Source organism: Erpetoichthys calabaricus, chromosome 5 (genome assembly GCF_900747795.2).
Source record: "Erpetoichthys calabaricus chromosome 5, fErpCal1.3, whole genome shotgun sequence".
Lineage (NCBI taxonomy): Eukaryota > Metazoa > Chordata > Cladistia > Polypteriformes > Polypteridae > Erpetoichthys > Erpetoichthys calabaricus.
The window spans coordinates 142,822,574-142,837,500 of NC_041398.2; the positions used below are offsets into that span (position 1 = coordinate 142,822,574).

Consider the following 14,927-nt stretch of genomic DNA (forward strand, 5'->3'; position numbering starts at 1 on the left):
ACTACTTGGTGGTGTCCTAGCCCCTGGTAACCTCTTGTAGTGCTTCATGGATATAACTCTTTCAGTTAAATATCAACTGTGTGGCATTACAGAAATCTCAAAAAGCAAAGTATAGAAAATTACACAAAAGTAACATTAAAAAAAAAGTCTTAGATTTAAAACCTTAGTGTTATTTTACCTGGTGTTAGCTGCTTTAAGATCACAGAAGTGAGTGTGCACAGTCTTAACTGTGTCAATGCAGACAAGTCGCACTAGGTCAATGCTAGTCAGGCGATTTCTTAGTTGCTTCACCATCTCCCAGAAGTCTTCTGACAGCATGTGGTACAGTTGCCCTTCATCTCTACTGAGTTCCACATACCAGGAAAGGACATAATCTCTGTAGCTGTAGTCAAACACTATTAAAAGAAAGGGACAACTTTAATGTGACAAGAAAAAGTAAAAATACTTGATACAAAAAATAATCATGAAAAAACTGAAACATCTATTGAAACAACTGGTGATATGTTTCAATGTACTGTCTTGTTCAATAACATATCAAAACTTGTTCAGGCTGCTTTGCTATATCTTACAAATAGAGACTCCATTACTGTAAGCTATACAAACACATTGAAAAAGTACAAGTACATCAATAATATGATTTATTTAAAAAGCACAAGTACCAGATTAATTTAATAAAAATTACTCTTTAAAAACATGATGAGGTATAGTATCATACAAGAGTGAAGCATGGACACATGCCACCCTTAAGATATATACTGGATAAGTGAAGGACAAAGGTTCCATTGGCTTCACCAATTTTATCACAAAAAAAACAAGATTTGTTCATACAATGAGAGCTTACAAAAGCAGACTCATATGATCTGCTGCTGACTGCCTCTGGAAAAAAATGAATCTTTCACACCTTCAGGATACAGCACTTATATTTGGCTTAAAGTCATGAAAGTTCAATTCAGCAGTGAAAAGGACCACTGAAGTAAAATGATAAAATGCCACATTATAATGTAATTTGGAATTATGCTAAACAACACATCACTTGAAATGAACTCTTAATTAACTCTTTAATACTGCTTCTGATTCCCACTTAAAGAATTACTCCACCCAAAAATTCTATTTATTTTATATACTACTTATCCCATGTATTTTGCAGTGATGGTTAAGAAAAAAATTTAGTATCAAGTCTTGATGCAAAATGGAGAGAAAAGTTTATGAAATAACAGAAATCAACAATAACCAGTGCAGTACAATGGCAAACAATGTGAAAACTATCCATGGTATAAACATGTTTCTTGTTCTGCATAATTCATGTCTGTTATCCAGGCAACCACTACAAAATACACTGGGCAAGTAAAATATATATATATAAAAAAAAAAATTTTTGGGTGGCATATTCCTTTAAAAAAATATAATAGGCAACATTTTATGTAAAACAAATTACAGCAGTCCTCCTTGTTCCAATGTTAGTACATTGAACTAACTGGAAATAGGGGTAAGAATTTGTGCTAACATCTCAATACAAAAAAAAGAGAGATCATGAAAATGTGCAATTGTGTGGGGTTGGCAACATGAGAATAAAAAAAAAGAGATTACAAATAACATCATGCAAATAATTGAAGTTACGAAAGTGAAATGCATGGATGTTGAGGACTAAGTGTATAATTACCTTGTGAAAACTAGCATGTACATACAAACTCTGCAATACACTGAACCTAGACTAGAAGCCACAACCAAACTCCTAGACTCTAATGCCTTATATCATTATATAGGAGATGCAACTGCGGTAACTGTTACTACACTATGTGTGCAATTATGGAAACTTTACAAATAAATACACTTAAAAGACATGAGTACAATCAAAAAATAATGTGTGCCATATGAATTAGAATACACTGAGGGACCCAATAACTTAAGAATTTAATAGTACATATTAGAAACTGACATTTATTTGAATAAATTGAAGTGTGAATGAATATACAAATACTGGGTAACAATTCTATTGACTACATAATGAAAAACAAAATAGGTAGGCTAATTACTAAGCTAAAAGAGCACGAAAAGAAGGTTATAAACTCAGCTTTGTAATTCTCACATGAATATTACTAAAAGAGAAATATTGTTAATAAAACAATATAGCAATAATTATTCAAAACAGGGGTCATTTCTGAGTTATATTACTAGAGGTGTAAATGCTTTATGTAAGCTTTAGCAAAATTTAGTAAACCTGAGAAAAATACATTTTTGGGAGAATAATAAGTGTTCATCTAACTTATTCAGTTGACTCCTGGCATTGGATAAGTAATAAGAGAGTCAATAAATATTAACTGATGCAGTTTATTTACCTTATCTTAAATAACATTATTTAAAATACATATATATTTTTCAAATGAGCGCCACTGTTAACAATACATTTTTCGAAATGAATTTGCAAATACTTCAATAACTCAGATTTCATATAACAATCCAACAAACTGAACACAAAAGGCTGAATCGCACAACTTAATTCTAAAAATGTATGCAGTATTTTTTTTTTTGTGGGTATTAGGATAAATCTTTATAAATAATTCAGTGAACAGACCAATTTGAAATGCTTAATACTACCGACTGACATTATGCTGAAAGTTGAGGGCTCTGCTCTACAGTCATTTCACCCTTCTGATGTTTTCTGGCTTTATTACAGATCCCAACAGACAAAAAAAACTCACACCCTTCACACTACAGGTAGAATGAGATTTATGGAACCACTTTAAAATAGTGTTGTAAGAAGCAATTTTCCCTTGCTAAGGCCTGAAAATCTTAATGCAAATTCTTCTTTGTACCCACTTCAGGCTTGCATTTAATGTATGCTGTAATGGTGAACATGTAATGATGCAATGACCAGTTTTTCATGGCCACTTAAACTTCCTTTAGCATTCAATACTGCCAAGACTCTATATATACTCCCACCATGTTCACTCATCCTACACAACACCCTAAGAGTCAACACATACTCATTTTTGTTTCAGCAGTTCAAACTAGCACTGCACTCTCTTTAACTAAAATATGTTTTTCCTTGTCAGTAATCTCAGTTAACTGTTTAAATAGGTTTTGAGAGGGGTGGTGGTATCAGGAGGAAAATTTATTGTATTTACTGTCAAAAAAACAAATGTTCTCTGTGTTGTATCAACACTGTTGTTTTGCATACTATTACAGTAAACAGTATACCAAATAGAGGGCTAGGTATCAATCCCCACAGAATTCACACTTGGACAGCTAATTTTACCATACAATCACTTGGTAACCAATCAGAAATTCATCAAATATGTACAGTTTAAGAAACACTCCCCTAGAAATAAATAACATTTACTTATTTTTTTCCTTTTTAGAAATTCATACTAATACAGTCTTTCACATAATTCTATTGGCTACACACATCTTTCACTCTGAGGTACATGAATCTCGCAAGAAGACCGCTACCGATCTGCTACTAATCTTGCAATCATTGTTTTGGTTGCAGCCATAATGCACAGGCAAAATAATACTGAGCACAGTTCGATTGTCAATACCTATAAAAGCTCTATGTTCAGTTGGGCGTAATGAGTACATCAGGTAAGCTAATTTGTGTATTAATAATAATAATATGAAGTTACATATTTTAATTCATTCTTGTTTATCATGACTAATCATTGTTCATCTTTATCACTGACACAGAGAGTGGCAACATGTTGCATGCTGGTTGGACATGCAACTAAGAATTATACTTTAGTCTGGTAATAGTACTACTACTCCTCAGGATGCCAAAACAAATGTGGCTATTCGAAAAAAACTCAAATTCATTTAAAAAAGATGTTGTTCAAATGTAAAAACTGACTTTTGGTTGTCAAACAATGGTTGTTTGTTTAGCCCATAATAAATTCTGGCATTGTGTTATTCCAAAAACGCTATGTAAAGCTGAAGTATTTTACTGATCTGTTTTTGTGCTTCACTTCTACGATCAGCCTTTTCTTAATTTTGAATGGCTCCCTTGTTAACATCATTAGTAAAACTTACAGCCAGACCCCTTCACAATATACAGTACATTTTAAAAAAATCCCATTTTTCTAAATGTTTCTCTTGTGCCCTAAAGCACTGTGTTGCATCTGTCCCATTCACTCTTAAACCTGATAATCCCTCGAAAATAACTGTCATAATTCTGACTTTCCCTTTATTACAATGCTTTAAACCCCCAACTTTAAAGAGCCTCATCACCTAACAAGCCATGCTGCACACACACATATCTCGATCTTAACACTAGAATCCCTGAAGCCTACGAAAAAACTTGTAATCCCGGCCCACCTTAAATTCCTTTGCACCTCTCCATCAGCATCTTTTGTTTTGTAAATGTGTCAATCAGCACAAGCAGCAAACAGCCAACCATATCATCCACCCACAAGCTCCGTAAAAGGAGCTCAACTCAGGCAAAAAATTCTCCAAGCTCAAGCCAAGGATCCTTATGTGCGTGTGAGGTGCCTGGAGTTGTACAGGGTAACTATTACAGTATATTGTTATTTGGAACACATGCATTTCATGTGTGTTCCATGTCTACAAAGATCTGGTTAAGTGTAGGATTAAAAGGAAATGCGAGGCAAGAAATGCTGAACGCATACCTAAAGCAGAAACTTTTTCCATGTTATACTAATAATGATGTGAAGTGTATAATATGTGACGACTTCAGTCCAAATATCAGATAAACAAGTGCACTTTTATTCAAGAATATAACCAAAGTAAAAAAAAAAAAATCATTCAATTTACATGTTGCTGTCAATGAGTTACAAACCCAAGCTCAAATTTCAATCAACAGAAAGCCAATACATATTTGTGGAGGTTCAGAGGTATGAGCTGCAGCCTTATAGGTAGGTTCTAGCCCCAGCGCTCCATGCTATTATTACTATAAAATAATAAAAACATACATTTGATTTGAGTCTGTAACACCCGGTGTAAATTTTGGCTACTTGTAAAAGTTAGCTCTTTTTTTATTATTCAGCTTTATTCTCTCAGTGACGTTCACAATGTACAATGAATTTGCCTCTCCCTCTCTGAGTTGATGCCGTTTATCTCCATTCGTTTCACAAGAGCAGTGATGACCATAGCTGATAATGTGGCCGATGCCTGCTCAGAACTATTTGTTGTACAGGCAATCAAAGATACAATGTCCCGTGACCACTATCAAACTGGACAAAGGCAGGACCGTAACAGCAGACAGCTTCCTCACAGCGCTTTCGTTGGCTAATAGACTGCTGCATTGCAGAACAACTCTGCTTGGCATCATAAGTAAAATGGGACTTCCCCCTGCGCTAAACTTACTTTAGCATGCTAGTGTTTAGATCTGGCAGTGTCATGCTGACGGTGTATGTGGCCAAAAAGAAGAAGCCTTTGATTTCAGTCTGTAACAGCTGGTGTAAAGTTTTGCTACCTGTAAAAGATATCACTGAAGGCATATAAGCAGACACACAAATGCTGGGGAATCATGACTTCTTGGTATCTTGTTGTCACTTGAATTTTTTGTTATTTAATTTCATTCTTGAATAAAAGCAAAGTGTTTATTTTGTATTCCAGTAACCACTTGAATGAGATTGAATCCGTCTCTGCCTCTCTCATGCACACAAACATATTCATACATGAAAAAGTCACTATTTGAAAACGCTATGCCATTTGACCATGAGTTGCCATTAGCGCTGGGCGTTATACTGGTTCATACCAAAAACCATTTATTTTTGTTATGATATGGATTTTTCTTATACCGGAACACCGGTTTAAATAGCCTAAACAACATTCGGAACGTGGTGCAGCAGGAAACTGTTTAAAAGGTGCCATGTCTGTAGATACTTTGGTTTTAAAAGGTTGGATGTGGACCATTATGTTCGAATGTGTGAATACTGTTTCTATACTACTGGATAATACTTCAAGTCAAATTGTACTTGTTTTATTTTATTTTTTTTCAATACTGTGTAATGTACCTGGTCACTGTGAAATAGTGTGACGGTGACAGTCCCCTACAGACTCCCTCTTCCCACATGGGAGTCTGTTGAACCAACACCGTCGATAGTTATGACCAAGATGAGCTAAGAAATCTCATTGAAGCCAGGGGATGGTGGAAAGTGCTCGAGTGTTTTTGTTAAAAACAGTCAAAGTAAAACCAAAAGTGTCTGTTGTGCAGTGTTCAGAAAAATACAGTTCCCAAATAAATAGCAAACTCCATAAAGCCAGTGAAACGTGGGGATAAAATCCATAATAAATAAATCCGTTAAAATGCAGTCTCTCTCCTCGCCCGATCGCAGCACACCACCTTCTGTCTCCACGGCTCACCCTTCACTGGCGTTGCTGGCAGAGCCTTTGCAGCACGAACTGCTTTCTGCCATCCCCTGTCTTGAGTGCCGCCACACTGCGCAGCCAGACCGTCCGAGGTTTGCACACCTCCCGTCTTCCTTCGTGCTAACTCAGTCGCTCCTCAGATCCATTGGGAGGTCTTACATTTTGCTCGCCCCACTCTACACGCTTAGTCAGTGGGGTGAACCAACCCCCTAAATCGCCTCAGCCTGCACTCCCTCATGGAGCCCCAGCTCGTGCTGCCTTCTCCTTCTTGGTGTCTGGATTGCCTCCCATGACTGCCTTTTCCCTTCTTTAACCTCCTTGAGTCGTATCTTTTCTTTTTCCCTTCCCCCTATCCTGCCGGCCCATAAATATACATCTTCACGGGCGCAGTGCCTTATTCACACGCCGCAGTAAGCCGATGAAGCAATTGAGAACGTTCGGGTGAGACTCGCCCCAATCACCTCATTAGCTCCCCACAGTCATGCAATCATGCCCACGGAGACGGACACGGCGAACTGGATTTAAAAACTGACCTTTTCTTTTTTTTTGAAGCCACGGACCCACTATACCACAAACAACATTATAAATGCAAGTTGCAGTTTTATTATTTATGTATATAGCTTAGCTTGAAGCAAGGTCCATATTAATGCAATTTGCCTTAATGACAGTTCAGTTGGTAAAAATGTCATCACCAAGTTGCACTTATTTTATTTTATTTTGGTGAATACTGTGTAATGTACCTGGGCTTGAAGTTTTGAAGTAATAGTATTATTACTGGAAGTTGCACTATTATTTATTTTATTGTTATTATTTATTAGTTTAAATATTATGCACTTTAATGATGGTGAAGTTGTTTAAAAAGTCACTTTAACATGTCAGTGGACAGAGATTGTTAACATTAACAGAAAGTGTAGTTGGTTTACAAAAAATACTTACCATTTGTTCCTTTTCTAAGACATGTTCAGTGCAACACAACTTTTGACAAGGACCTCTGGATATTTTACTAAGTCTAAATGCCTCTTTGGATGGTTGACAATTTGTTGTCAAAATTTTAGTTTAAGTTGTTTGCAAAATTAGTTCAATAAAAAGGTTCAATATTTTGACAGCAATTGTCAGGCAATGTGATTCCTTCTCTTCATTAGTGCCTCATTAGTGTCCCCCTCCTTGAAAACTATCACTTTATAGGGCCATGCAAACCTGTATTAATACCTGTGTGCACATTAAAATGTTTTTTGTACAATGTACAATTCTCATGACAGTGGAATAGGTTATTCTTAGCCAGTCTACTGCAGTAATTGCAGTGGAAAATGTGGTTAACTCATGCATAGGAAAATAATACCGTCAAATACCGTGAAACCGGTACAATTTTGAAAAATACTGTGATATAGAATTTTGGTCATACCGCCCAGCACTAATGGGCATGATCAATAACACTCTACAGAATAGCCCACATTTTTAAATGGAAAAAGGGCTACTCCTTAGCACTGGACAGAGACCTGATGAAAAAGAAAATCTATTAAGCAAAACATGTGATGATGCGGGTTCTGCTCCAGCTTCTTCGCCTCTTTCCTTCTTTTTCTTACTCTCAACCTCCATCCTTCTCTTTTTATCGCTCCCTTCCACACTCGCGCTTCTCCTATTTATAATGGGAACGTGGCACAGGTGCGGCAATTAGCAGCTCCCGGCATAAATTATGGGCATGGGTGATCTCACACCTGTGCGCCCGGGAACTGCTCCGGCCTCACTACCACTCTCCATCTTTAAGCTGCGAGTGCGGTGATTATTTATTTAAAACTGGTTTTTCCTTCTGAGCCGCAGACCCACTATATCACACATGTGATCTGATCAGACCTAGAATAGATGTATATAACAAGCCAATTGGATGGTAGGCTACAAAATCTAGGAGCATCAGGAATTAACACAAAGCTGAAAGAATATTCTAAATTTTAAATTCAATTTTTAATATTCAAACTTTAATACACATTCCAAAATAGTCAATATTTGGTTATGAATAAGACAGGCCTAACAAGAACATTAATGAATTTGTTATCCTTCTTAGTATAATGCCATAAACCAAAAATGACTACAACACCAAAACAATAGCATGCACATGCATGTTATCTTCCAAACCACACCTATAATAAAAGGTTATGCATTATGCATGCATGGTCACTTAATAAGACAAATCTAACAGAGTCCAGATTTTGCACAGTATGGTTACCTTTCAAATGTATTGTATATAGTATCTCAATTAGGGATTATAGGTGTAGCAGCAATTCTGTTTATATTAGATGTTATTGAATGTATTATTATGCTCTTCAATTAATTCCTCTAGAAAAAAAAAAAAAAAGTAAAAAAAGCTTTTAGCTACAGTCATAAAGATCTCTCTCTCTCTCTAGCTGGATAACATAATATGTCATATGTTCAACCACAACAGAAAAATATGGAAACATCCTTAAAGGACTATGCAGGAGGGAAAAAAGAAAATAAATGGGCTTAGAACTATTATGAAGAAAAGAGTACAGGTAGAGGATGGAAGTCCCACACAAAAGACAAACTGGTGGTTTACATAAGCCTTAAGGGCTGAAATGTTTTTATCATGAGGAATATGTGGAGATAGTAGTGGGGGACAACAAGAAAAAACAATCAGATTAAATCTGTATTTGAAAGATTACATTTGCCGTTTGACAGCTAGCCTAACAATTTCTTGTTTGCATTGTACAAAGCCATTATTAATTTTATTTCCATATCTCCACCACTTAATATGCCTTTATTTAGAACATTTTTGATATTTGGCTATAATAAATTGCATCTTGTTGCACTGCACTCACTTTCTCATCTGGGCAATGTCTAGCATTTCTTATGACTAGTTTTGTGACTAACTTGTAATCTGTTAACTGATCTGCTTGTACCAACGTGACTGTCTCAATTGCCTGTCCAATTTCCATTGCTTTCATAGAATTCAATTTGTTCATCACTACCGATCTGTGCTGAATGGAGTCCACTTCTATGCCACAACCCAGGAGGGAAGGAATATGAGAAAAGTCAAATAAAAGTGAAATGTACAGGGCCTATTATAACAAACAATGCTGAATAATATATTCAACAACTACAGTGCCAGAGAGTGGCAATGTGTTGCATGTTGATTGCCACATGCAAGTATGAATTTAACTGTACTCTATACATGTGACAGTAAGGACCCAATGAATCTACAGTATGTTGCCTCTGGTGAGGGAGTCTGCAAATGCAATGTGTTGCATGTTGATTGCCACATGCAAGTATGAATTTAACTGTACTCTATACATGTGACAGTAAGGACCCAATGAATCTACAGTATGTTGCCTCTGGTGAGGGAGTCTGCATATGTGCATTTGCTTAGTCATTAGAAAAACACTCCTGGAATTTTCTACATCCTGTTTGGACCCTGTTTGTTTACGTATGCGCTTAAAAAAGAAATATAAACAGTTATTCTTTTTATTTACTAATTGCTCTGTACTTCTTCAGTTTATTTATCCCATATACACTGATGCATGTTATCTGCCTCTGCATGTACCTAGAAAGGAGAACCATGGTTAGATTCTCTTGCAATTTCATTTAGGAGAAAAAAAAAAAGAATTTACCCAGGAAAAGAGTGTAGCAATAGAGGGGGAAGTGCAGAAATCTTAAATTCTTTTGACTATCTTTAAACACTGTGAATAATAACACAGATATCCTCCCACTGGCAAAAATTCAAAAAGAACAAGAGATGGCCACATCTGTTGTAGGTTGGGGTAAACTACTTCCATACTTGCAAACCCTGAACTCACCATGCTACCTGAAAACATCGGGGAAAAAAACTCCCATTTAGCAAAAAGTCAAACGTAATAAACATGTAAGTTAATAGCAGAGGGGAAAACAAGAACCCAAGAACCATGTTGATTAGTTGGAGCATTGACATGCTGGCAGAGAAGCTGTACACCACCCGCCACCACCCAAACAGAGTTTTGATGTGCTACAACCTCTCATTAACTTTAAGAAAACCTCATTGACAGAAGACAAATAACCAAGCCAAGATCTTGATATGAGAGAGAGTAAAGAAGAAAATAAAAGAGCATTTATTCATGCTATAGAGCCAGCTTTAATACTTGCTGTAATATAACAACAGAGTTGAGCAGAGAAAACCAAATGGAGTAGGTAGGGGGAAATGTGATAAAAAAAATGGTAAATTGTGAAAGCAATGAGCTGCAAAGTTCATCATCATCAGGGACAGGAGTCTGTCAAAGAATAGAACTTTCACTGCAAGTTACAGAGAAGCCACAGATAATTACAGAGGACAGACAACAGTCCGCATTACAAATGGAGTTCCCTCCAAAGAAGCCATAGATAATTACAGAGGACAGACAACAGTTTGCATTACAAATAGAGTTCCCTCCAAAACTTGTACATTATTATTAACTTAAGAGCCAGCTTTGGATCATCAAAGATAATGTTTGTATAGACTTGAATGAGCTTGCAACCAACAAGATACAGAAGGAAGGGCTACAGTCTCACTTCTTGAACTCAGCAAAGAGTGCACACACTGGCTCTCATAAAGCGAATCAGAATGCTTTCTAGCTTTCTATAAAATAATCTGGTAGTCTTCATAGTTGAAAACTTTCACAATCAGGGGTCAAGGCTGATTGGAATTACTGTTTGAATATACTTTCAACCAGGGGGCATCATTAAACTTCCAGCTGAGCTACAAGATGACTGAAAAAAAATAATATAATAGCAGCAAAATACTTAAATTGCTGAACATTTTAATCGTTTATCTGCACAGCATAGCACATTGCAGCTACTAACCTGTAGTTAGAATGGAAAAGTGCTAGTCGTGGTGATTCAACAAGGAGAAGTGAAAACAAAAGAGACATGTCACAGAGAAGTTTAGTATTTTAGCATAATGCCAAAGATTTGACAGTCTCATTAAGGAAATAGTAAGCTGACTTCACACACGCCTCTACTGCTGCCGTGTTCACTATTTAGAGGTGTACAGGTGTGAGGACTGACCACACATCTACAGCTTACCTTTTGTCTTTTCTTCTGACTTGATTGTTGTATGTGGAAAGAAAACAGATTTGCATTTCCATTTGTGTTAAATGTGGTCATTGCTGATGGAAACATTCTAGTGCCCAATCCAGAGGATAACAAAGTAGCTTCTGCAATTAACGTATTAAAAAATGTCTGCAGTGAATAATTTTGCATTTTAAAAATCAAATTATTTTTTATTTCCAGAAATGCTTAATAATTCCATGTTTTATTTAAAAAATAATAGTTTACCTGACTAACCAGTGAGCACCTTTGTAGCAATGACAAATTTTAGTAATTACTGGTTATTATTTATCCCTAAAATATGCCTACTCATTTTATTTTATGATCAGAAAATTCAGGCACTAGATAAAATAACTTATTTAAAAAAAATACCATATTTTAAAAAAAACACATGGTTAGTACTAGCTAGAAGCTAGCACTAGGGTTAGCCCTAGCTAGAAAATACTCAAGTTCAAAAATAAGCTCCTTCTTCAATACCGAAGAAAAAATGCAAGAAGGTAAATACCATGGCATGGAGGACCTTGGATAAACAAAGGTTGAGAGCCACATCTCTATGATAGGCACAAAATCCCAAAGAAGAGCTAAAATTGCAGGCCACAGATTTTTAAAAGGAATCCAAAGGTTTGCTATCTTCTAAATTCTCTCTAAGCTCCACAATACAGATACCATTTCTTCTGCTCCTATCCCTACATGTTACTCAATTTTAAACTTAAAGCAATAACCAGGCTCTCCATCATATTAATCTGTCACATGAACAGACCAATGTCTTCACAATGCTGAACTCCTTCAACCTTTTTCTTTTCCTTCTCCCTGACCCCACTAAAATCTTAACGTTGCACTTGACTTTCATGAGAGTAAGTTATTCAAACACGTATCTACTGATGTTTTTGAAAAGAGTCGTCTTGGTGGATGAGGAGTCTTTTTTGCTAGTTTGGTCACCTCTGTGTTTGGCTTTCTTGGTGATGATGAGATTACTACCCAGCTAGCATAAGAAAAAATAAAATAAACTTTTGCTGGATAATTGGGTGAGCTGGTTTGAAAAAAGCATTAGAAAAGAGGGTCAAAAGTAAAAGGTTAAGGAGCACCACCCAAGTTAGTATCTATAATTGCCAGAGGCCACATAATTCTTCCACTTTCTGAATCCACAATTGTTTGCACAAACAAAATGACACCATAGATATTCAAACTTGCACAGAGAGCCATCTGTGATCTGCCTATTTTTGTGTCTGTGTGAACTTGCCCACATTATCTTCGCTTGTCCTACAAATGATAGAAATGCAAAAACAAACATGAAAACATTTGAAGTAGTTGTGTGTGGAAGATATAAGCATCTTGAAAAGTATGAAAGGACTACCATCCACTTTTACCATACATGTTTATGTGCACACTTCAAGTCTGCTGAAGTACATGGGAGCCTCAAGAAGTATTATAAGATATATACCTAAACAAGTTTGGATATTTCATGAAAAAGACGTTCTTGACCAAGCATTTATTATGTTTATGAAATTATAAGCCTTGGGAAAAAAGAAACAAAACAAATGTGTATGAGGTTGTATTGGTTTACTTTTTTAGATAAGCCTGTGTATATGTTTCGTGTAAATGCCTTAATTAGCAATGAAAATCACCATAATGGGTCATGAAAGGGTGACAACAACTGTATATTTTTTGCTTTTTCCTGTCACTTCTCTACTTATTATTTCAGCACAGAGTCTGAAAAAAGTATGGCCTACAAGTCATCACTTGTCAAAGTGTTCCTCACTTTATGATATGCCCAACAGTGCATGTATTTGCTCTTTAGTTGCAGCTTTTAAAGTATCATTTGGTCATGCCACAAACTTGAAAATAAAACAAACAGTTTTAAGACCAATGAAGTACTGAATTTAAAAGATTATTTTTCACTTATGAATTCAAGCAGCAGAATGTGTTGTTTTTATTTAGTCCAAAGCTTCAGTTACTCAGTGTAAAAGGCAGGCTGCAACATTAATTGGTGTCTGGAGGTGATTCAGACCTTTACAGCTCAACAGTATAATGAATAACATATCAGCATATTTCCCCTGCAAGAGTCCAATTATTCTGAGAAAAAAAACATACAACACTCTTCATTTAAAACCAAGTCAATATCCACTGCTGGACACATGGACTCAAAAGAATTCTATAAATCATGCTAAGTCACGAAACTTGTATGTGTCCTTTTATTGCACATTTATTTCACAAGTATAGCTTTTGCTTTCACTTTCAAAACAAACCAATTGTAATCATCAGGAAAAGAACATCTCAAATTTCAATCAAGCAATATTTACTTGTCATTAAAGTATCTTCAAGTAAACATGCAGCATATCTCATTAACCTGATACTGTGAAATAAAAGGGATGTATTTGTTATGAACAAACTAACAGCAGAAGTGCATCTATTTTAACCAGATGGGTACTTAACAAATGGCACCAGATGGATCCAAAACAAAATAACAAATAATATAGGCCTGTTTGCCACACACATGATTAATTTTAACTACAGTTTTCACAATTTGTTATGTTGTAGTCCTTACTGTAAAATTGTTTAATTTTTTTTCTTATTAAACAACACTCAATACTACAGAATGACAAGCAATAAACAGGATTTTAGGAATTGTTGTAAATATATTAATATTAAAAAACTGGAACAACACAATGACACAAGTATTCAGACCTTTGCCATGACACTTGAAATCTGGCTGAGGTTCTTCGCCATTCTATTGATCGTCGAAGAGATGTTTCTACTTCTTGTCTGGAGACCATTGTGGTTAAAACAATAGATTGCACAAGATTACAAAGGTACACAACTGACTATAGAAGGTCCACCAGTTGACAATGTATGTCAATGGCAAAAACAAAGCCATGAGGGCAAGGAATCACCTGCAGAAACTTTAAGACAGGACTGTGTCAAGGCAGAAATCTGGGGAAGGCTACAAAAAAATATACAGCATTGAAGGTTCCCAAGAGCACACAACCTCCATAATTCTTAAGGGTAGTGACCAAAAACCAAATGATCAGTCTGGGTGAGCTTCAGAGAACCTGTGTGGAGATGAGAGAAACTTCCAGATGGACAACCACCACTGCAACACTCCACTAATATGGACTTTATGGCAGAGCTTGCAAAAATGTACCTAAAGGAATCTTAGACTATAAAAAAGAAGATTGTCTCGTCTGATGAAACCAAGATTGAACTGTCTGGCTTCAAGTCTATGTGTCATGTGTGGAGGAAACCAGGTACCTCTCATTATCTATCCAGTACTACTCAAACACTGAAGCATGGTGGTGGCAGCATTGTGCTGTGGGGTTGTTTTTCAGCAGCATGGACTGGGGAGAATAGTCAGGGTTGAAGGAATGCTGAACAGAACAAAGTAAAGCTATATCTTTCATGAAAATCTGCTCCAGAATGCTCTTGCCCTCAGACTATATATCTAAAAGGTTACAAGAGAAGACTCTGTGCTGTTATATTGACAAAGGGAGGTTTGTACAAAGCATTAAATGCAGGGGTGCCAGCAATTGAGACTTGTA

At 36.1% G+C, this 14,927-nt stretch overlaps 1 protein-coding gene across 1 annotated transcript in view; it reads right to left on the bottom strand.

The window, feature by feature from the left end:
- Positions 1–14,927, bottom strand: part of snx25 (sorting nexin 25) — a 454,529-nt gene that overhangs the window by 256,257 nt on the left and 183,345 nt on the right. Inside the window, exon 3 of the mRNA XM_051928435.1 lies at positions 179–395. Coding sequence (XP_051784395.1) covers positions 179–395 — 217 coding nt within the window. The remainder of the gene's footprint in view (positions 1–178; positions 396–14,927) is intronic.